This window comes from Microcebus murinus, chromosome X (assembly GCF_040939455.1).
Source record: "Microcebus murinus isolate Inina chromosome X, M.murinus_Inina_mat1.0, whole genome shotgun sequence".
NCBI lineage: Eukaryota > Metazoa > Chordata > Mammalia > Primates > Cheirogaleidae > Microcebus > Microcebus murinus.
The window spans coordinates 7,990,234-8,013,594 of NC_134136.1; the positions used below are offsets into that span (position 1 = coordinate 7,990,234).

At 38.0% G+C, this 23,361-nt stretch overlaps 1 protein-coding gene across 1 annotated transcript in view; it reads right to left on the reverse strand.

Moving 5' to 3' along the window:
* Positions 1 to 23,361, reverse strand: part of ZDHHC15 (zDHHC palmitoyltransferase 15) — a 96,442-nt gene that overhangs the window by 43,885 nt on the left and 29,196 nt on the right. Inside the window, exons 3-5 of the mRNA XM_012755350.3 lie at positions 22,756 to 22,850; positions 13,406 to 13,526; positions 107 to 176 (exon numbers count right to left, since the gene is read on the reverse strand). Coding sequence (XP_012610804.1) covers positions 107 to 176; positions 13,406 to 13,526; positions 22,756 to 22,850 — 286 coding nt within the window. The remainder of the gene's footprint in view (positions 1 to 106; positions 177 to 13,405; positions 13,527 to 22,755; positions 22,851 to 23,361) is intronic.

Sequence of the window (23,361 nt, forward strand, 5' to 3'; positions counted from 1 at the left end):
AAATGTTCTTATTTAGGCATAGTTACATGTTAGGATCAGTCATTTTGTTGTCTAGGCAACTATCAGTGGCCAAGCTCAGCCCGGGGAAAATATGGCTGTCACTTACATGGCACAGACAGAGCAGTGGTGGCAGCGGTCTGGCTTGATCAGATGGCACCGGTCACAGAATCGCACGGCTATAGGAAAAATAAGGTGGTTAACATTTGTTAGGGCTCAACAAGATAGCCTACCTTACTAGGCTATCTGGATGGCTTGTTATATACTGATTATAGATAGTCAAACTCATTTCAAATTGCCAACCAAAAGGTAGATCGTGGTACATATATTTTCCTTGTTGGATCAATTTTGAGAGTACCTTTTGGAAGAGGAAAGGAAGAGGAAAAGTTTTATATCTAGATATCTGTCATAAGATTTTGTATTACAAAACAAACTATACTATCAACTACTTTAGGGATCTTGAGAAATCAGTTAGTCTCTTTTTACCCCAATTTTTCTGTCTGAAAATAAGGATTCATGTATTTTTTTTGAGACAGGGTCTCTCTCTGTCACCCTGGCTAGAGTGCAGTTGTGTCATTGTAATTCATTGCAACCTCAAACTCCTGGGCTCAAGTGATCCTCCTGCCTCACCTTCCCAAGTAGCAGGGACTACAGGCATGCATCACCATGCCTGGCTAATTTTTCTATTTTTTTGTAGAGATATGGTCTTGCACTTGCTCAGGTTGGTCTTGAACTACTGAGATCAAGCGATCATCCCACTTCAGCCTTTCAGAGTGCTAGGATTACAGGCATGAGCCACTGTGCCTGGCCAGGATTCATAATTTATCTCCTGTCTGCAGAGGTTGGAGTGTATGAGGTGGATAAAACTCCTACAACATGATAAAGAGAGTGGTTCTTAGAATAACCATTTGGAGAACAGTAGAGACATTCTAGAACAATTAGTTCAATTGACTATTTCACAGATAAAGGAAGTAAAGACTTGGGCCATATCAAGTGATTTGTCCAAGGTCACACAGCAAGTTAGTTGCAGGGCTGTGAACTGTTATAGTTTTCCTGACTTCTTATTTTAGGACTCTCTTCACTCTGTTAAGTCTGATACATAAAATAATTTTTTCCTCCCTTTCTCCCTCCTTGCTTCCTGTCTGTTCCTTAGATGAAAGGCATTTTCCTTTCCTTCTTATTTTCTCCATGTTCATTGATAGAGTATGACTGTGCTTAATGTGATTATTATTAAGTGTGAAACATAAAATTATAGATAATTTAAACTAACATAATAATTTCATCTAAAGTGTACATTAAGCGCACACAACTGATTCAACATGATAAACTGCTAATTCAGCAGAGTTTTGTTGTTCATAATAATCTTGGTGTGTGTGACCAAAGTTGTGAGTATAATTGAGTCAAGGAGAAATGGACAGGGATATGCATATCTAGGTCCTTTAGCATATTTTTAAATATATTACTAATGGCACTGTCCTAGTTTAAGGCACCATCATCTCTCACCTACATGACTACTATAAGAGTTGTATATCTGATCACTATGCTTTCATCCTTGCCCTTTACAATTTCTACTATACAGAGTAGCTGGGTGATCTGTCAAAATGTAAATTGGATCATATCACTCCCCATTAAAAACTCTCAATAGATTTCCAACTCCCTTAGAATAGAATCCAAACTCTTTACCATGGCCTGCATCATCTTGTCTCTGCCTATCTCTTCAACCTTATCTTGTATGATTCTCTACCTACTATGTTCTAGTGACACTGGCTGATTATCTGCTCTTGTAATACTCTAAGCTGGTTCCTGACTCAGGGCTTTTTGTACTTGCAGTTTCTTCTGCTTGAGATAATCATCCCTCTGCTTCTTGCATGGTGTGATGGTTAATTTTATGTCTCAACTTGACTGGGTCATAGGGTGCCCAGATATTTGGTTAAACATTATTTTTGGGTGTCTCTATGAGAATGTTTCTGGGTGAGACTAGCATTTGAATCAGCAGATTGTCTTCCTCAGTGTGGGTGGGCCTCATCCAATCTTTTCAGGAACTGAATAGAACAAAAATGTGGAGGAAGGGAGAATTTGCTTTCTTTCCCTGACTACATAAGCTGGGACATCAATGTTCTCCTGCCTTCAAACTGGGATTGACACCATCAGCATTACTGGCTCTGAGGTCTTTGGACTCAGTCTAGAACTACATTACCAAATACATTATATATACGTGTGTATATATACACACACACATAGATATTATATGCATTATATATCTGTCTATATATGTGTGTGTGTCTGTATATATATATATATATATATATATATACATATATATATATATATTTACAACCTATTAGTTTTTTTCCTCTGGAGAACTCTAACTAATAGAGATTTTCATACTGACAGTGATTCTAGAGAAACAGAATTTTGAGAATGAGTTTTCTGAATTGCTTCCAGAGTTTCTGGAATAGGCTCTTCAGAAATTCTGATTAAAGATGCTAATGACTCTATTCCCAATAATAAAGACAGCACTGGTAACATGCAAATATGCCAAATATTTTCAAGGAATGCTCTTAATCAACCATTTATGAGAGGTAAGTAGCTGGGTGACTGTATATGATACTTTTGAACATTTTTTAAAAACTGATGAATACAATAAGGTTGGCTAATTGCTCCTAATGTCACTGGGCAAAGTGGTGAAAGAAAAGAATGAGCTCAGGTATTCAAATTCCCAACTCAAGTGCTGCATAAATGAGATAAAAATTTCTATGTGTCCCCTGTAGCTATAGGACTGAGATTACTGAAAATCAAACAGAGAATTTTATTCTACAACTACCTGAATTACAATGATAGTTGAACTCTCAGTTGTGCAGGGTGTCTACTGTTAAAATGAGGGCACTGATTGGGAAAAAATGGTATCCTGTAAGTTAGGATGGGGATGTGGGTGAATACAGTTATATTGAGCCCCTACATTCTGATGTGTCTTCTTTCCTAGAAGAAGAGGCCTTCCTACCACCAGTGGAAACAGCGTCCCCACTTCCAGTGGTATTGGCCTCTCCATCCCTGTTTGAAGGAATTAACTAACCCTGCATTGCCTGAGGAAACTGAGGCACCATGCAAGACAATTTTGATTCTCCTTAGGAACAATCCCTCTTTACTTCTAAACTTACAATTAGACTCAAGGCCATTAAAGGTGAGGTACTAAGTGTGACCCTTGAGGAGGTGCACTATACTCCAAAAGAACTACTTGAGTTTTCTAATTACACAGACAGAAATCCATGAAACGCGTGGGAATGGATAGTAAAGATGTGGGATCATGTTGGAAGGAACATAAAGTAGGATCTGGCTGAATTTATTGGTAAGAGCTCACTAAGCTAAGACTCTGCATTTAATGTTGCAGGTCAGGGAGTTAGAAAGTACTCTAACAGTTTGTTTTGTTGGTTGGCTGAAACATGATCAAAAGGTGGCCCACTGAGTGAATTGGAAATGCCAGACCTGCCTTCGTTTAATGTAGAAAGAAGGATTCAAAGGCTTAGGGAGATTAGAATGTTAGAGCGGATTTGTCATTTAAGACCTGCTCACTCACACTGGGAGGATCCAGAAAACACACTTTTTACCAATACTGTGAGAAATAAATTCATGAATAGAGCCCCAGCATGCATGAGAGCTCTGTGACTGCTCTTCTCTGTAGGCAAGATCTCACAGTGGGAACTACAGTCACTGAATTGGGAAACCTAAATGCAATGGAAATAATTGTATCCTGGGGTGGCAGGGGCCAAGTGGTGGCACTCAACTGCTAAATGCAAGGTGGGCATAGTTACCGTAATGGACAATAGAATCAAAGCAGCAAACAGAATAGTCTGACTTGTGCAGACCTATGGTGTTAGCTAGTTGATCATGGTGTTCCTAGAAGTGAGATAGATAGAAAGCCTACTAAATTCTTACTTGATCTGTATAAGCAGTAAAGTTCAGGGAAAGGTGAACAAAAGTATATATAACCTGAATTATAAAAACAGTCATGGTCTCTCAATCAATTCACGACTTGAACTGGTTTATAGACCTAGAATTCTTTGAATAAAAGGAAGGCCAGGTCCTCTTGAGGATGGACCCAAGAACACTACCAAAAATTTATACTGTTAATCTTTTTCCAAGTATTCCCCAAAGGGATCTATGACCTTTTACCAGTGTGACTGTGCACTGGGAAAAAGGAAATAATCAGTCCTTTGGGGGAGTATCGTACACTGGCTCTGAACTGACACTAATTCTAATAAACCCAAAATATCAACGTGGTTCAATAGTCAGAATCACAGCTTATGGGGGTCAGATGATCAATAGAGTTTTAGCTCAGTTCCATCTCACAATGGGTCTACTGGATCTCCAAACACCTCCTGTAGATATTTCTCACATTTCAGAATGTGTAATTGGAATAGACATACTTAGCAGCTGGCAGAATGACCACATTAGTTCCCTGATCTGTAGAGTAAGGGATATTACGGTGGGAAAGGCCAAATAGAAGCCATCAGAACTGCCTCTACCTAGGAAAAGAGTAAACCAAAAGCAATACTGCATTCTTGAAGGTATTGCAGAGATTAGTACCACCATCAAGGACTTGAAGGATGTAGGAGTGGTGATTATTACCACATACCCATTCAACTCACCAATGTGGCCCATGTAGAAGACAAATGGGTCTTAGAGAATGACAGTGTATTATCGTAAGCTTAATCAGGTGGTGACCATAATCGTAGCTGCTGTACCAGATGTGGTTTCATTGCTCAAGTAAATTAACACATTTCCTGGTACCTGGTATGCATCTGTTGATCTGGCAAATGCCTTCTTCTCCATCCCTGTCAATAAGGGCCATCAGAAACTGCTTTTAGCTGGCAAGGCCAGCAATATACTTTGACTCTCTTATATCAGTACTGTATCAACTCTCCAGCCCTGTCATAACTTAATTCACAGAGACCTCGATCACCTTTCCCTTCCACAAGATATCACACTGGTCCGTTATATTGATAACATTATGCTGATTGGATCTAGTGAGCAAGAAGTAGCGAGTGCTCTAAAATTATTGGTAGGACATTTGCATGCCAGAAGATGGGAAATAAATCCAACAAAAATTCAGGGGCCTTCTACCTTGGTGAAATTTCTAGGAGTCCAGTGGTGGGGCACGTGTTGAGATATGCCTTCTAAGGCAAATGATAAATTGTTGCATCTCGCCCCTCCTACAACACCCCCCCCCCCCCGCCCAAAAGAGGCATAATGTCTAGAGGGCCTCTTTGGATTTTGGAAGCTGCATATTCCTCATTTGCACATGTTACTCTAGCCCATTTACTGAATGACCCCCCAAACTGCTAGTTTTCAGTGAGGCCCAGAATAAGAGGTTCTGCAAAAGGTACCAGCTGCTGTATAAATTACTTTGCTGCTTGGGCCACATGATCCAGCAGATTAAATGGTGCTTGAAGTGTCAGTGTCAGATAGAAATGTGGTTTGGAGACTTAAGCAGGCTCCTATATGTGAATTGCAGTGCAAGCCCTTAGGATTTTGGAGCAAAGCCCTGCCATCCTTCACAGATAACTATTCTTTTGAAAAACAGGAGAATATTTTATTATTAGTTGGGCCTTAATAAAGACTGAATGTTTCACCATGGGCAACCATATCACCATGTGACCTGAGCTGCCCACCATGAACTGGATATTATTTGACCCACCAAACCATAAAATTTGGCATGCATGGCAAAATTCCATCATCAAATGGAAGTGGCATATATGTGATCAGGCCCAAGCATGACCTGAAGGCACAAGTAAGTTACATGAAGAAGTGGCCCAAATGCCCATGGCTCCCACTACTACTACACTATCTTTTCTCTCCCAGCCTACACTTATGGCCTCATGGGGAGTTTTTACTTAATTGAGAAAGAGAAGACTGGGGCCTGGTTTTACAGATAGCTCTGTATGATATGCAGGCACCACCCAAACATAGACAGCTGCAGCATAACAGGCCCTTTTTGAGACATGTACGAAGGACAGTGGTGAAGGGAAACCCTCTCAGTGGGCAGAACTTTGAACAGTGCACCTGGTTGTTCTCTTAGCTTGGAAGGAGAAATGGCCAGGCATGTGATCATATCCAATTCATGGGCTGTGGCTGCTGGTTTGGCTGGATGGTCAGGGACTTGGAAGGAAGTTGATTGGAAAATTGGAGAAAAGGAAATTTGGAGAAGTATGTGAACAGACCTCTCTGAATGGGCAAAAAGTGTGAAGATATTTTATCTCATGTGAATGCTCACGTCTTAATCTGTTGGGGCTACTATAACAAAATGCCATAGACTGGGTAGCTTCTAAACAACAAATTTATTTCTTATAGTTATAGAGGTTAGGAGGTTCAAGATCAAGGTATTATCAGACTCATTGTTGGTGAGGGCCTGTTTCATAGATGGTGCCTTCTCTCTGTGTCCTCACATGGTGAAAGGCAGCTCTCTAGGGCCTTTTTATAAGTGTATTAATCCCATCCATGAAGGCTCTACCCTCATGACCTAATCACCTCCCCAAAGACTCCATCTCCTAATAACATCACCTTGGTGGTTAGGATCTCAGCGTATGAATTTTGAGGTCAAACAAACATTCATACCAAAGAATCACAGCAGAGAATGAATGATTTCAATAATCCAGTGTATAGAATGACCTATTCTATTGACATCAGTCAGCCTCTTTCCCCAACCATTCCTGTTACTACTCAATAGGCTCATGAACAAAGTGGCCATGGTGGCATGGATAGAGGTTATATGGGCTCAAAAACATGGACTTCCACTGACCAAGAGTGACCTGGCTATGGCCACTGCTGAGTGTCCAATCTGCCAGCAGCAGAGAACACTGAGCCTTCAATATGACATCGTTCCCTGGGGTGATCAGCCATCTACCTGATGTCAGGCTGATTACACTGGGCTACTTTAATCATAGAAGAAGCAGCATTTAGCCTATGCTGGAAAAGACATTCTGGATATAGATTTGTCTTCCCTGCATGCAATGCTTCTGACACAAGTACCATCCATGGACTTACAGAATGCCTTATCTACCATCATGATATTCCACACAGCATTGCTTCTGATTAAGAAACTCACTTCATAGCAAGAGAAGTGTAGTGGTGGGCCCATGCTCATGGAATTTACTGGTCTTACTATGTTCCCCAACATCCTGAAGGAGTTGGCTTGATAGAATGGTGGAATGGTCTTTTGAGGGTTCAGTTACAGTGGCAGATAAGTGGCAATACCTTGCAGGGCTGAGGCAAGGTTCTCTAGAAAGATGTATATGTTTTGAACCAGCATCCAATATGGTAAGCTATTAAGTATGAAATGTCTGATTTCCTCAAGTACTGTTTGACAGTTGATATCGCTGACATTTCACTTTGACACTTCTTGTTTTATTTTGATTGTGAAGGTACATCCTCAGTCTTTCAAACACACATTTTGGCTTGTGACTATCTGTCAAATTTTTATTGAGAGCAATTTTTATGAAAACATAGATAAGACAAATATTTTGTTATTTTCAAATATAAGTTCTGTTGTGCAACTAATGTAGTGCAGATAGCTTGAAATATCAATTAAGCGTTTGGGAAGGCTGTGGCTAGTGAATTTATGGTATGTCAATGGTTTGTGAAGTTCCATTTTGGTGATTTTAATCTTGAAAATGAGCCACGTAGACAACCTGAGACCAAGGTGGATGATGGTGAGCTGAAAGCCTTAGTGGAAGTGAATCCATCTCAACCTATGCATGAATTAGCAGTAAGGCTTGACATTATTATTCCAACAATATCGGACCATTTGAAACAAATTGGCAAGGTAATGAAGCTGGATAGAAGGGTTCTGCATGAATTAAGTGAGCTTCAGAAGAGAAATTGTCTCGAGGCTTGCCTTTCTTTTCTATCACATCATGACATACGGTATTTCTACACCGTATTGGTATGTGTGATGAAAAATGGATTCTTTTTGACAATCATAAGCGTTCGGCACAATGGCCTGATAAAAATGAAGTGCTGAAACACAGTCCAAAACTGAATATTTAACACACACAAAAAAGCTAATGGTGTCTGTTTGGTGGTCCAGTGCTGGTATTACCCACTACAGTTTCATGAAACCCAGTCAACTGATTACAGGGGATGTCTACTGCAACCAATTGGATACAATGATGAGGACGTTTGTGATTGGTCAATAGAGATAGGCCGCCGGGCGCGGTGGCTCATGCCTGTAATCCTAGCTCTCTGGGAGGCCGAGGCGGGCGGATTGCTCGAGGTCAGGAGTTCGAAACCAGCCTGAGCAAGAGCGAGACCCCGTCTCTACTATAAATAGAAAGAAATTAATTGGCCAACTAATATATATACAAAAAATTAGCCGGGCATGGTGGCGAATGCCTGTAGTCCCAGTTACTTGGGAGGCTGAGGCAGGAGGATTGCTTGAGCCCAGGAGTTTCAGGTTGCTGTGAGCTAGGCTGACGCCATGGCACTCACTCTAGCCTGGGCAACAAAGCGAGACTCTGTCTCAAAAAAAAAAAAAAATAGAGATAGGCCAATACTCTTGCAAGACAACATTTGACCACATGTCACACAAACAATGCTGCTCAAACTACACGAGCTGGACTTGTAAACTCTCTGTCATCCGCCATATTCACCAGACCTTGCACCAACTATCACTTCTTACAGGCTTTGGACCACTTCTTGCAAGGAAAAATATTCCATCCTCAATGAGCTGTGGAAAATGCCTTTTGCAATTTCATCACCACTAGCTCTCCAGGCTTCTTCAGTGTTGATATAAACAAGATATTGTTAAGATGTCAAAACTGGCCGGGGGCGGTGGCTCACGCCTGTAATACTAGCACTCTGGGAGGCCGAGGTGGGCGGATTGCTTGAGGTCAGGAGTTCGAGACCAGCCTGAGCAAGAGCAAGACTCTGTCTCTACTAAAAATAGAAATAAATTAATTGGCCAACTAATATATTTAGAAAAAATTAGCCGGGCATGGTGGCACATGCCTGTAGTCCCAGCTACTCAGGAGGTTGAGGCAGGAGGATTGCTTGAGCCCAGGAGTTTGAGGTTGCTGTGAGCTAGGCTGATGCCACAGCACTCACTCTAGCCTGGGCAACAAAGCGAGATGCCGTCTCAAAAAAAAAAAAAAAGATATCAAAACTGGCTGGGCGCAGTGGCTCATGCCTGTAATCCTAGCACTCTAGGAGGCCAAGGTGGGCAGATTGCTCAAGGTCAGGAGTCCAAAACCAGCCTGAGCAAGAGCGAGACCCCATCTCTACTATAAATAGAAAGAAATTAATTGGCCAACTAATATATATAGAAAAAATTAGCCGGGCATGGTGGTGCATGCCTGTAGTCCCAGCTACTCAGGAGACTGAGGCAGGAGGATCGCTTGAGCCCAGGAGATTGAGGTTGCTGTGAGCTAGGCTGATGCCATGGCACTCACTCTAGCCTGGGCAACAAAGTGAGACTCGGTCTCAAAAAAAAAATGTCAAAACTGTGTTGATAGTCTAGGTGCATACTTTGATTAACTTGTACTGCCTTTTGTTTGAAATATAATAAATTACACTTTTGATTTGAAATCAGACTTTTCATATTTAATGACCTAATATGATGCTGTTTCTCTGATAGCCCGGACTCACAGGTCCAGGAATCAAGATGGTGGAAATGGGAGTGGCATCACTCACCATTACCCTTAGTGACCCACTAACAAAATGTTTGCACCCTGTTCCTGTGACTTTCTGCTCTCCTGGCCTAGAGGTCTTAGTTCCAGAGGGAAGAATGCTTCTGCCAGGAGACACACAGTAATGATTCCATTGAACTGAAAGTTAAGGCACTTTGAACTCCTCATGTCTCTGAATCAACAGGCCAAGAAGGCAGGTGCGATGTTGGCTGGGATAATTGATCCTTACAACTAAGGGGAAAATGGACCACTACCCCACAATGGAGATAAGGAAGAGTATGTCTAGCATACAGGAGATGACATAGGACATCTCTTAGTATTACCATGCCCTGTGATTAGGTCAATGGAAAACTATTATATAACAACCCAATTCAGGCAGAACTACTAATAGCCCAGGCTCTTCAGAACTGAAGGTTTGAGTCACTCCACCAGGTAAAGAACCACACCAGCTGAGGTGCTTGCTGAAGGCAAAGGTAATGTTGAATGGGTAGTGGAAGAAAGAAGTTATACCAGCTATGACCATGTGACCAGTGACAGGGACAAGGACTGTTATTGTCATGAGTATTTCCTTCTTATTTTGTTATGAATACACACAAATACATGTATTTCAAATACCTTTGTTTTCTTCTCTTTCTGTTATTCCTTTATTGCATAACATAAGATGTATTGATTTTATATTATATTTAAGTATTGTTAATTTTAAATCATAGTATTTAAATGGCATTTAAGTCACAAGATACCAAGGAGAAGAGTAAACATCACTCAAGAACTTTATCTCTTCTTCTGGGAAAGGGATTAGTGTGTTTTTAGTTGTACTCAAGATAGTTATATCATGTTAGACAAAGTTATAACATTGTTATTGTCTTTATTTGGAGATTAAGTATGGTTTAAGGGGATGTGCATGGATGCCAAGTTAAGAAGAGCCTGATTTGTGATGGTTAATTTTATGTGTCAACTTGGTTGGGTCATGGGGTGCCCAGTTTTGGTTAAACATTATTTCTGGCTGTCTCTGTGAGGGTGTTTCTGGGTGAGATTGGAGTTTGAATTAGTGGAGTGAATAAAGCTGATTGTCCTCCCCAGTGTGGGTGAGCCTCATCCAATCCTCTGAGAATCTGAATAGAACAAAAACGTGCACAAAGGGAGAATTTGCTTTCTCTACCTGACTGCCTAAGTTAGGACATCAGTCTTCTTCTGCCCTCAGACTGGGACTTACACCATCAGCATTCCTGCTTCTCAGGCCTTTGGACTCAGACTAGAGCTACATTACCAGCTTTCCTGGTTCTCCAGCTTGCAGATGGCAGACTGTGGGACTTCTTAGCTTCCATAATCACATGAGCTGATTTCTCATAAAACTCTCTCTCTCTGTCTCTGTCTGTCTCTCTCTCTCTATATATATATATACACATGCACACATGCATATATAAACACATTTATTTATTTGTACACACATATATACATATTCTATTATTCTATTGGTTCTGTTTCTCTGGACTACTCTATTACACATGGCTAGTTCCTTAACTTTCAGGTCTCAGCTCAAATGGTATTTCCTCAGAGAAGCCTTTCCTATTACTCTCCATTGTGGGGGCTGCAAACCAATGCATTAAGGGTCCAGAGTAGGGGTCCTCAAACTGCAGCCCACGGGCCACATGTGGCCGCCCCCCCAGGACATTTATCCAGCTCCACTGGGTGTTTTTGCCCCCGCTGCCTGTCCTGCTTAGCAGCCGACTCATCCCGGCCCCACAGTGCGCATGTGTGGAATGTGCGCCGCACTCTCCAACAGCCCTCCAACAGTCTGAGGGACAGTGAGCTGGGCCCCTGTTTACAAAGTTTGAGGACCCCTGGTCCAGAGGATAGTGAGTAGTGAATAAAGCAGCCAGTTGGGGATTGTGGGGAACCTGAGAATGCATGCTCTCCCCGAAGAGGGCTGCTGATACTTAGTTCCAGCTAATTTTTGCCATGTGGATATACGATTGAATGTTGCCAGATTGTCTATCAAGAGAAGCCATAAAAATCTGGATTTGTATGTGGAAATATTCTAATTGTTAGAAACTAGTAACAAATGCAGTTTTAAAAGATACATTAGAAATCAAACAAAACATATACGAGCCAAATTCATCCCATATATCCCTAGTTTATAACCTCTGCTCTATTACATCATTCTGTTTACTACTGCCTGAAATTATATAATTTCTCGTCTGTCTCATTTTCTTCAGAGTTTAAACTCCATAAGGGACCTTGCCTGTCTGTTCAATTCTCAATGTATTCTCAATGGCTGGAACAGTACCTCACTCATAGTAGTCACTTTAAAAATAAGCATTATGGAAGTTCTCAAACATACACTAAAAGCAGAGATAATAGTATAATGAACCCCATGTACCATTACCTAGCTTCAAAAATTATCAATACTGTGCCATTTTGCTTGACCCATTTCCTCCACTGGCTTTTTACTTGATTATTTTAAAGCAAATCCCAAACACTGTGTTATTTCAAACCATAAATGTTTTAGTACATATAGACACTTAAAAAAATCATAACCACTATGATATTACTGCTCTAACAAAATTAACAGTAAGTTCTGAATGTCATGTAATACCAAGACCACATTAACATTTCCCCAATTGTCATATGGTATCTTAATAAATATTCGTTGAATAAATAAATGATGAACATATGAATATAAACATCTGGCAGTATACTTTACAAAGCTTTGAAACATGATCTTCCTTATTATTATAGAAACATTAGGATGACTTATCAGAAGAGCCTTTGTTTTCAAATTTTAAAAGGTGGAGAATTGGTTCAGCAAGTACTGTTCTAGTCATGCAGATGAAACCTAAAATTCCATAATGGATATTTATCTAAGAAAAATGAAGATGTATCTTCACACAAATACTTACTCATACAAGAATGTTTATAGCAGATTGACTCATAATAGCTAAGCACTGGAAACAAGCCAAATGTGTATCAAACAACGTATTGATAAACAAACTATGATATATTCATGTAATCTTACTCAGCAATAAAAGAAATGAAATACACAACAATATGCATAAATCTCAAAAATATTATGCTGAATAAAAGAAGTTGGACACAACAGTACATAGTGTATGATTCTCATTATGTAAAATTCTAGAGGAGGAAAAACTAATTTGCAGTAGAAAACTATAAGAATAGTCGTTGTCTGTGGGGGATGAGGTAGGGTGGGGTGTGATTGATTGGAAACGGGGCATAACAGAATTTTCTGGGGTTTTGGTAATATTTACAGGGATTTTAATTACACAGATGTGTACATTTTTCAAAACACATCAAATTATATCCTTAAGATTTGTGCATGTTTTTGTATATAAATTTTACCAAAAAAAAGAATGATAAAATATTTAGGTGGATATTTACTGATATTAGCTATTTATTTGAAATGCATCAGAAAAATAAGATGACTTGATGGAAGATGAATACAGGGATGGACAGGTGGATAGATATGTGATAAAGCAATATAGTAAAGTAGTAGAATCCACTACTGAGTTGGGTATACAGATATTTACTATATCATTCTTTCAACTTTGATATGTATCTGAAAATTTTTATAATAAAATATTGAGGAAAAGTCTCATTAGTGGTTTTCAGAAGATGGGAGAAAAAAAGGGCTAGTTTGAGAACATATATGACCTTAGCCTTTCTGAGATTTTTGCTGAGCTGCCTCTCTAGCTGACTTTGGATGAACTGACCTCCACTCCCGGTTCTCGTATAAACTGGTAGCTTCTTGGCCATATCAAAAAGCATCTGCTTCTGAACCTCAGGTCTCTCTTCATTTTCATAGCGCTCTTTGTCTGTATAGGACAAGTGGAACTGAAAACAGAAGTCATAGGTAAGACTTTATTATCCAAGGTTCACAGAAGAAATTAAAAACAACAACAATAACTACTAAAATGAAAGTATTTGTTACCCACCCTTGAAGCCGAGGCACCAATTTGGTTCATAACTCTCTTGGACTAATTATCTTAATGATCTTATCTGGCTTTTATCTCAATCCTCATAACTCTATGAGATAGGTGTATTTTACAAATAAAGAAAATAAAACAGAGAGATTAAGTTCCTTATTCAAGGTTACATTCTCAACTAATAAGTAGTAAGTCTGGGCCCCACACCCAATTACTCTGACTTCAGGACTTGTGCCCTTCCCATTAAACTATAATATGATGTTGCATATAGACACATGACACGTTGCTGCCAGGACCCTGTTGATGAGTCACCACGCATACTAAGTTGCAAATGTTTTTCATAGATGACACTGATGAGAAGCTAGATGAGAGTCCTTGCGACATTGTGTGAATATTCTAATCTTGCAAATGAGTAGAGATTGGGATATTCTCACTATTTGAGAATTTTTTAGTCTGGTATGGACCTCGTCACCACATTAGTGTCACCCTTTGCTAATCTTGCAAAAGATATGCCAACACTCTCAACTCAAATTTCTTCATTTGTAAAATAGAGGAAATAATACCTACTTCATAAGGTTGGTACAGAAGTGCTGGATAATAAGTAATTAAAAGACTCCTTTAGAAACCTCATTTTTTGCATCATTTAAAAATATTTGATATTGTGAATCTTTATAATTTTAATTCTTCTAGGTGGTGTGTAATGGTATCTCATTGTGATGTTATTCTGTATTCCTCTGATTACTAATGGTATTGAACACCTTTTCATGAGTTTATTGGCCATTTGGATATCTTTTTGTGAAATGCCCATTCAAGTCTTATGTCCACTAAAAAAGAACTGGGTTGTCTTTTTTTGTATTGATTTGTAGGAATTCTTTTTATATTTTGGATACTAGTCTTTTGTTGAATATTTTCTACCAGTCTGTGGCTTTTCTTTTCACTTCCTTTGTGGTGCATTTTGAGGGACAGAAGATGTTGGTGGGAATGTAGATTTATATCACCAGTTTGGAAAATATTGGCATTGTCTTTTTAAGCTAAATATACGCCTTCCCTATGACCTAGCAATTCCATTCCTAGTTATATACCCAAGAGAAATGAGTATGTGTATGTATGTATGTGTATGTATGTATGTGTGTGTGTTAAAGTTTTACATATATATACACACACACACACACACACACAGTTGGCCCTCCCTATCTGAGGTTCTGCATTCACAGATTCAATCTACTATGGATTACAAATATTTAAAAAAATACAACAATAAAAATAATACAAATAAAAAACAATACAGTATAACAACTATTTATAAAGCATTTATAGTGTATTAGGTATTATAAGTTATCTGGAGATTATTTAAAGTATACTGGACGATATGGATAGGTTGCATGCAGATACTATGCCATTTTACATAAAGGACTTGAGCATCTGCAGATTTTGGTAACTGTGGGGGTCCTGGAACCATTCCCCTGTTGATATTGAGGATAGATACACACACCCAAAAGACATGTACAAGAATGTCCATAGCAGCTTTATTCATAATAATAATAAAAAAAAACCCAGGTGTCCTTCACCAATGGGTGACTGGATAAACTAACTATGATAAAAGGCAAGAACTAACAGCAATAAAAGGAAATGAACAACTGAAAAATGCATCAACATGGATGAATCTAAAAAACACTATTTGAGTGAAAGGCTTACACAGAATAGTGCATACTATGATTCCTTTTTTATGAGGTTCAAAAACAAGCAAAACTGATTTATGGTGATGTCAGATTAGCAGTTACCTCTCAGACGAGGTTAATTGGAAAGGGGTATAAAACATGTTTTATGAAGCCAACTTTACCCAGATACCAAAACCAGGAAAGGATGCAGCAAAAAAAGAAAACTATAGATGAATATCGCTTATGAATATAGATGCAAAAATTCTCAACAAAATTCTAGCAACTGAATTCAGGTGCTTATCAGAAAGATAATCTATCATGACCAAGTGGGCTTCATCCCAGAGATGCAGGGATAGTTCAACATATGCAAATCTCTAAATGTAATTCAACACATAAATAGAAGTAAAAATGAAGACCATATGATCAATAGAGGCAGAAAAAGCATTTGACAAAATTCAGCACCATTTTATGATAAGAACACTCAACAAAATAGGCATAGACGGGGCTTACCTAAAAATGATACAAGCCATATATGACAAACCCACAACCAACATCATACTAAATGGGGAAAAATTGAAAGCATTCCCACTTAGAACTTGAACCAGACAAGGTTGCCCACTATCACTGCTTCTATTCAACATAGTGCTTGAAGTCCTAGCCAGAGCAATCAGACAAGAAAAGGAAATCAAGGGCATCCGAATGGGGGCAAAGAGGTCAAACTATTGCTGTTCATTGATGAGATAATTTAAATGATCTAACTTTAAAAATTGGAAATATATAAACTCACTCTGTTTTATTTATCTAATTAATTTTTTTTTAGAGAGACAGATGAAGTCTTATTTTGTCGCCAAGGCTGGAGTGCAGTGGTGTGACCATAGCTCGCTCAAGACTTGAACTGCTGGGCACAAGCAACCCTCCTGTCTCAGCCTCGCAAACAGCTAGTACTACAGGCATGCGCCACCACACTGCTGTGGCCAAACACTCTATTTTAAGAACCATTAACTATAGGTGAGTGTAGGAAGAACAAAAAAAAAAAAAAAAAAGAACCATTAACTAGTAAGGTATTTTTATGGTATTATATCATTCTCCAGTAGAGTGAGGATTAAGTCTCCCCCTGGGGGTATGTGGACTGTGTAGGGGCATTTGGGCTGTCACAATAAGTGTGGTGTGCTATGGGCATTTAATCTTTAGCCCAGTGTGCTAAAGATTTTGCAATGAACTGAACAGATGCACATAACTAAGAATTTTCCCAACAAAAAGGCAATAAATCAATGTGATAAAATAGTACCTAAATATTATAAATTAATAGAAAAACAACTGGTTATTTTTTTCTTAGAAGAATAATTATACTGACTAACACAAAAGTATAAGGTTTTAAAAAATTCTTTTTAACTTTGATAATTAAAAGCAGTACCTAGGGGTAGCACTTTAATTTTTGGCAGCAGCACAATTCACAATTGCAAAGATGTGGAAACAACCCAAGTGCCCATCAATACATGAGTGGATTAATAAAATGTGGTATATGTATACCATGGAGTTCTACTCAGCCACCAAAAACATTGATGATCTAGCACCTCTTGTATTATCCTGGATACAGCTGGAACCCATTCTACTAAGTGAAGTATTCTAAGAATGAGAAAAACAAGCACCACATATACCCACCATCAAATTGGTTTTAACTGATCAACACTTAAGTGCACATACAGCAATAACATTCATCGGGTGTTGGGAAGGTGGGAGGGGGAAGGGGATGGGTATATACACACCTAATGGGTGCGGTGCACACCATCTGGGGGATGGACACACTTGAAGCTCTGACTCGGGTTGGGGCAAGGGCAATATAGGTAACCTAAACATTTGTACCCCCATAATATGTTGAAATAAAAAAGAAAAATAATTTTTGGGATATCCTTTGGAATATAACTTTACTATGGTACACTGTACCTACTTGAAGGGCACAGGCAGAATTGTTTATATTTGTATGTGATAAATAACTTGTGGTTATTCAACAGGTTGGCTTTGGTTTGGAATAAGATACCAGGCCTGGATGCCCTATTTCTGGCACTAACCAAGCCTTATCAAGAATTAGAATGCAATGAGCCACTAAATGCATTTTGGATGGGATGGCTGATGATATGTTGTGATGTATCTGGTATTAGAGAAATTAATATTGTGGCTATTCAATAGGACCAAAGAACTCTCTTTTTCTTTTTACAAACTAAAAACGATGAAGATGTGGTCTTTTTATTTTTTTGAGACAGAGTCTCACTTTGTTGCCCAGGCTAGAGTGAGTGCCATGTCGTCAGCCTAGCTCACAGCAACCTCAAACTCCCAGGCTCAAGCAATCCTTCTGCCTCAGCCTCCAGAGTAGCTGGGACTACAGGCATGCGCCACCATGCCCGGCTAATTTTTCTCTATATATTAGTTGACCAATTAATTTCTTTCTATTTATAGTAGAGACAGGGTCTCGCTGTCGCTCAGGCTGGTTTCGGACTCCTGACCTCGAGCAATCCGCCCGCCTCGGCCTCCCAGAGTGCTAAGATTACAGGCGTGAGCCACTGCGCCCGGCCAAGATGTGGTCTTAAATGTTAGATATTTGCAGTGCTTGTCTAAATCCTATCATGTCACCCAGTTTAGGCCTATAAGATTTCTAATCGATCAGTGTTTCTACTGGCTTGCAAGCTTCATAAGTAATGTGAAGGGGACACTTATTTTTATTGAGATAAAATTCACATAACATAAAATTCCATTTTAAAGTATACATTTTGTAGTGTATAATTCAGTGGCATTTAGTACATTCACAGTGTTGTACAACCACCACCACTATCTAGTTCCAGAACATTTTCATCTCCCCAAGAGGAAATCCCGTACCCATTACAGGGTCATTCTCCATCCCTCCCTATCCCCAGACCCTGGGAATCACTAATCTATGTTTTATCTCTGTGGATTTGCCTTTCTAGATATTTCATATAAATGTAATCAAACCTACGTGGTCTTTGGTGTCTGGTATCTTTCAATTAGCATAATGTTTTAAAGGTTCATCCATGTTGTAACATACATCAGTACTACATTCCTTTCTCAGGCTGGTTTCGAACTCCTGACCTTGAGTGATCCACCCGCCTCGGCCTACTAGAGTGCTAGGATTACAGGTGTCAGCCACTGTGCCCGTCCTAGAAGTTCTTTTATATTCTGGATACTAGCTCCTTGTCAGATATATGATTTGCAAATATTTTCTCCTATTTTGCCTTTTCACTCTGTTGACTGTGTCTTTTGATGCATGAAAGTTTTTAATTTTGATGTCCAATTTACGTATTTTTACTTTTGTTTCCTGTACTTTTGGTGTCATATCCAAGAAATCATTGTCAAATCCAATGTCATAAAATTTTTCCCCTGTGTTTTTTCCAAAGAGTTTTATAGTTCTAGCTCTTATGTTTATGTCTTTGATAAATTTTAAGTTAATTTTTGTATATTGTGTAAGGTAAGGGTCCTACTTCATTCTTTTGTATGTGGATATCCAGTTTTTCCAGCAACCCTTGCTGAAAAGACTATCCTTTCTACATTGAATGGTCTTAGCATCCTTGTTGAAAATTTCTGACCAAATATATGAGTGTTCTTATTTCTGGGCTCTCTATTTTTCTATTGTATTCCATGGGTCTATATGTCTGTCTTTATGCCAGTAGCACATCGTTTTTATTACTGTAGCTTTGTAGTAAGTTTTAAAATCAGGAAGTGTGCAATGCCAACTTTGTTCTTTTTCAAGATTGTTCTGGCTATTTGCAATCTCTTTGAAAGTCCATATAAATTTTAGGATGGAATTTTCTATTTCTGCAAAAAAATATCATTGAGATTTTGATAGAGATTGCATTGAATTGATTAATTTGGGTAGTACTGACATCTTAAGAATATTAACTCTTGTAATCCATGAACACAGAATGTCTTTCCATTTATTTGTGTCTAATTTCTTTCAGCAATATTTTTTAGTTTTTAGTGTACAAGTCTTTCACCTCCTTGGTTAAATTTATTCTTAAGGATCTTATTCTTTTTGATGCTATTATAAATAGAATTTTTAAAATTTTCCTTTCATTGTTAGTATATCAAAACAATTGATTTTTGTATGTTGATATGCTGATTTTATATACTGCAACTTTGATGAATTCATTTATTAGTTATAACTGGTTTTGTGTGTGTGTGTGTGTGTGTAATCTTTTTGGCTTTCTATATATATGATCATGTCATCTACAAACACAGGTAATTTTACTTTTTCCCGTACAGTTTGGATGCCTTTTATTTCTTGTCTTGTTTCCTTACACTGGCCAGAGGAAGTGTTCTTTCCTTTATTCTTTTTGGAAGAATTTGAGAAGGATAGATGTCATTGTTTCTTAAATACTTGATAGAATTCATCTGTGATGCCATCTGGTCCTTGGATCTCCTTTGCTGGTAGATTTTGGATATTAATTCAATTTTTTTACATGTTGTAGGTCTATCCAGATTTTTTATCTCTTCTTGAGTCAGTTTAGGTAGTTTGTGTCTTTCTAGGAATTTTTCCATTTCATCTAGGTTATCTAATTTGTTGGCACATAGTTCTTCATATTATTTTCTTACAATTCTTTCTATTTCTGTAAGGTTGGTAGTATTGTCCTCATTTTCATTTCTGATACTAGTTATTTGTGTGTGCTTTCCTTTCTCCTTCCCCTCTCTTTTCTTCCCTTCCCTCCTTCTTTCTCAGTCTAGCTAAATGTTTGTCAATTTTATTAAGCTTTTCAAAGCTTCACTTTTTGTTTTGTTATTCTATTGTTTTTTATTCCCTATTCTGTTTATTTCTCTTTTAATCCTTATTATTTCCCTCTGTTAACTTTGGTTTTAGATTGCTATTTATTTTCTGGTTCTTTAAGATTATAGTTAGACAATTTATATTGGGATATTATTCTTTTTTAAATGTAGGTGTTTACAGCTATAAACTTTCCTCTGAGCACTGCTTCATTGCATCCCATATTTTTGGCATTTTTTTGATTCATCTCAAAGTATTTTCTAATTTCCCTTGTGATCTCTTATTTGATTAATTGGTTCAGAGTATATTTAATTTCCACATTTTTGTAAATTTGTAGTTTTCCTTATGTTGTTTATTTCAGTTTCATTCCACTGCAGTCAAAGAAGATACTTTATATGATTTCAACCTTTTAAATTTATTAAGATTTGTTTTATGGCTTAATACATTGTCTATCCTAGAGAATATACCAGGTACACTTGGGAGGAAGGTGTATTCTGCTATTTTGGAGTGGAGTGCCCTATACATGAATGTTACATGTAGCTACTTTATAGTGTTATTCAAATCCTCTATTTCATTATTGATCTTCTGTTTAGTTGTTCTATCCATTCTTGAAAAAAGAATGTAGTATTGAAGTCTCCAACTACTATTGTAGGACTGTGTGTATTTTTTCCTTTAATTTTTTCATAAATCTTTGCTTCTTATATTTTGGGGCTCTCTTGTTAGGTGTATATGTTTATAATTATCACATATTCTTCATAAATTGACCCTTTTATCAGTATATAATGTCCTTCTTTTGTCTCTTGTAACAGTTTTTGATGTAAAGTTTCTTTTGTGTGATATTATTGCAGCCATCATTGCTCTGTTTTGATTATCACTTGCATGGAATATCTTTTTAGAATCTTTCATGTTCAACTTATTCATGTCTTTGGTTCTAAACTTAGTCTTTTGCAGACAGCATAAAGATATAACTAGTACAAACTCTATGGAAAGCAATATGGAGATACCTCAAAGAACTAAAAGTAGAACTACCAATTTGATCCAGCAATCCTACTACCGGGCATCTACACAAAGGAAAAAAAAGACATTTTCTAATAAAGACATCTGCACTTGGATGTTTATAGCATGACAATTCACAATTGCAAAGATGTGGAAACATCTTTGCCTATCAATACATGAGTCAATTAATAAAATGTGGTATATGTATATCATGGAACATCACTCAGGCACAAAAAAATAATGGTGAACTAACATCTCCTGTATTATCCTGGATGGAGTTGGAGCCCATTCTTCTAAGTGAAGTATCACAAGAATGGAAAAACAAGCACCACATATACTAGCCATCAAATTGGTACTAATTGATCAACACTTATGTGCACATATGGAAGTAATATTCATTAGGTGTCAGGCAGGTGAGAAGGGTGAGGAGGGGATGGGTATATTCACACCTAATAGATGCGGTACACGCTGTCTAGGGCATGGGCATGCTTGTAGCTCTGATTTGTGTGTTGCAAAGGCCATACATGTAACCTAAACATTTGTACTCTATAATATTCTGAAATCTTAAAAATTTTTTAAAAAGATATAATAGATCATGATTTTTTTAACCACTCTGCCAATCTCAGCCTTTTAATTGAATAATTTAATCTGTTTAGATTCAAGTAATTATTCATTAGGAAGGACTTCTACCATTTTGTTCTTTATTTTCTACATATCTTATATCTCTTATGTTCTTCAATTCCTACCCTTCTCTGTGGTTAATTTTATTTTTTTTTGTGTACCATTTCGATTCCAGGAAGGCAAAAATTTATTTTATTTTACTTTTTTTTGAGACAGAGTCTTGCTTTGTTGCCCAGGCTAGAGTGAGTGCCGTGGCGTCAGCCTAGCTCACAGCAACCTCAAACTCCTGGGCTCAAGCATCCTGCTGCCTCAGTCTCCCAAGTAGCTGGGACTACAGGCATGCGCCACCATGCCCGGCTAATTTTTTATATATATATCAGTTGGCCAATTAATTTCTTTCTATTTATAGTAGAGACGGGGTCTCGCTCTTGCTCAGGCTGGTTTCGAACTCCTGACCTCGAGCAATCCGCCCGCTTCGGCCTCCCAGAGTGCTAGGATTACAGGCGTGAGCCACCGCCCCCGGCCATGGAAGGCAAAAATTTAACTCAGTATTTTTTCCTAATGTTTAGAGGCAGTTAAAATCTCTAGTATTGTTTTTTTCCTACTTTGGAACCTAACCTGTTTTAGAGTAGTTACACATTATAAATGCCTGATATGATCACAAATTCTTTCACAAACCCTTCTAAATGTTGTATGAAACATTTGGATTCAAGAGAACACAGTTTGAAAATGTTTGATTTAACTGCTGTATTTTTTTCTCAGAGTCTTGCTGGATACTAAAATAATAGTTTTATAGAATTGAACTAGATGAGGCCCCAGAATCCAAGTGGGTTCTTGTTTTTTGAATTATATTACCAAGGCAGGTAGTGGTTTTCTAGTCTTAAGGATATCCAGGGCTGATGATTTCACAAACTTCTTCAATAGCCTATCCTATCCTTAATTCACCTATAAGAGTCTTTCTTTAAGATTACCATGACTCTTTTGTCATGGTAGCAAATAGAAGTTATTTTCTCCTGTTACTGTCCTCTTCTTGCTTTATTGGTATTTCTACTTTCCTCTGTTCTTAGTCTTTAAAAAGTAACCAATATTCTTACCTTCTGGTTTGGCTGCTGTGGCAGTGTAAAGATAGACTTCCAGTAGGTCCAGGCAAAGAACACAAAGATGGCATGGTAGAGTATGAGGTAGATAACTGAAATTAAAACAAAATCAGTGTTTATATTATCTTTTTATCTAAGAGTTCAAACAGACAAAGCTCAATGACAAATTTCTATTTCTTTTCTTATTATCACATATTCTCTAATATTATTATGAAATGTTAATTCTTAGCATTTTCCCATCCAGTGACACAAACAAGTCATAATGCCAAATTCTGAACTAAAGGCTTTCTGGAAGTTGCATGCCTTCAAAGTTGCCATGTGATTCTGGAAACAAAGGGGGGAATGTCCTTTATATGACAATGTAGGAGAAGCTATTTAATACTTTAGCCAATTGTCATTATCTCTGCCACTGTGGGTGCTCAAAGGTGATGATGATATAATTTACATAGCATTTTACAGTTTACACAAGCTTTCACATATTATTATCTCATTTAATTTTCTCAATAACTTTATGAGATAGGTAACAGGTTAAGGATAGCTGATAAACTATCAGGGGTAGTTGATTAACCAAAGTCACACACTTAACACACTAATGTAGCCAGG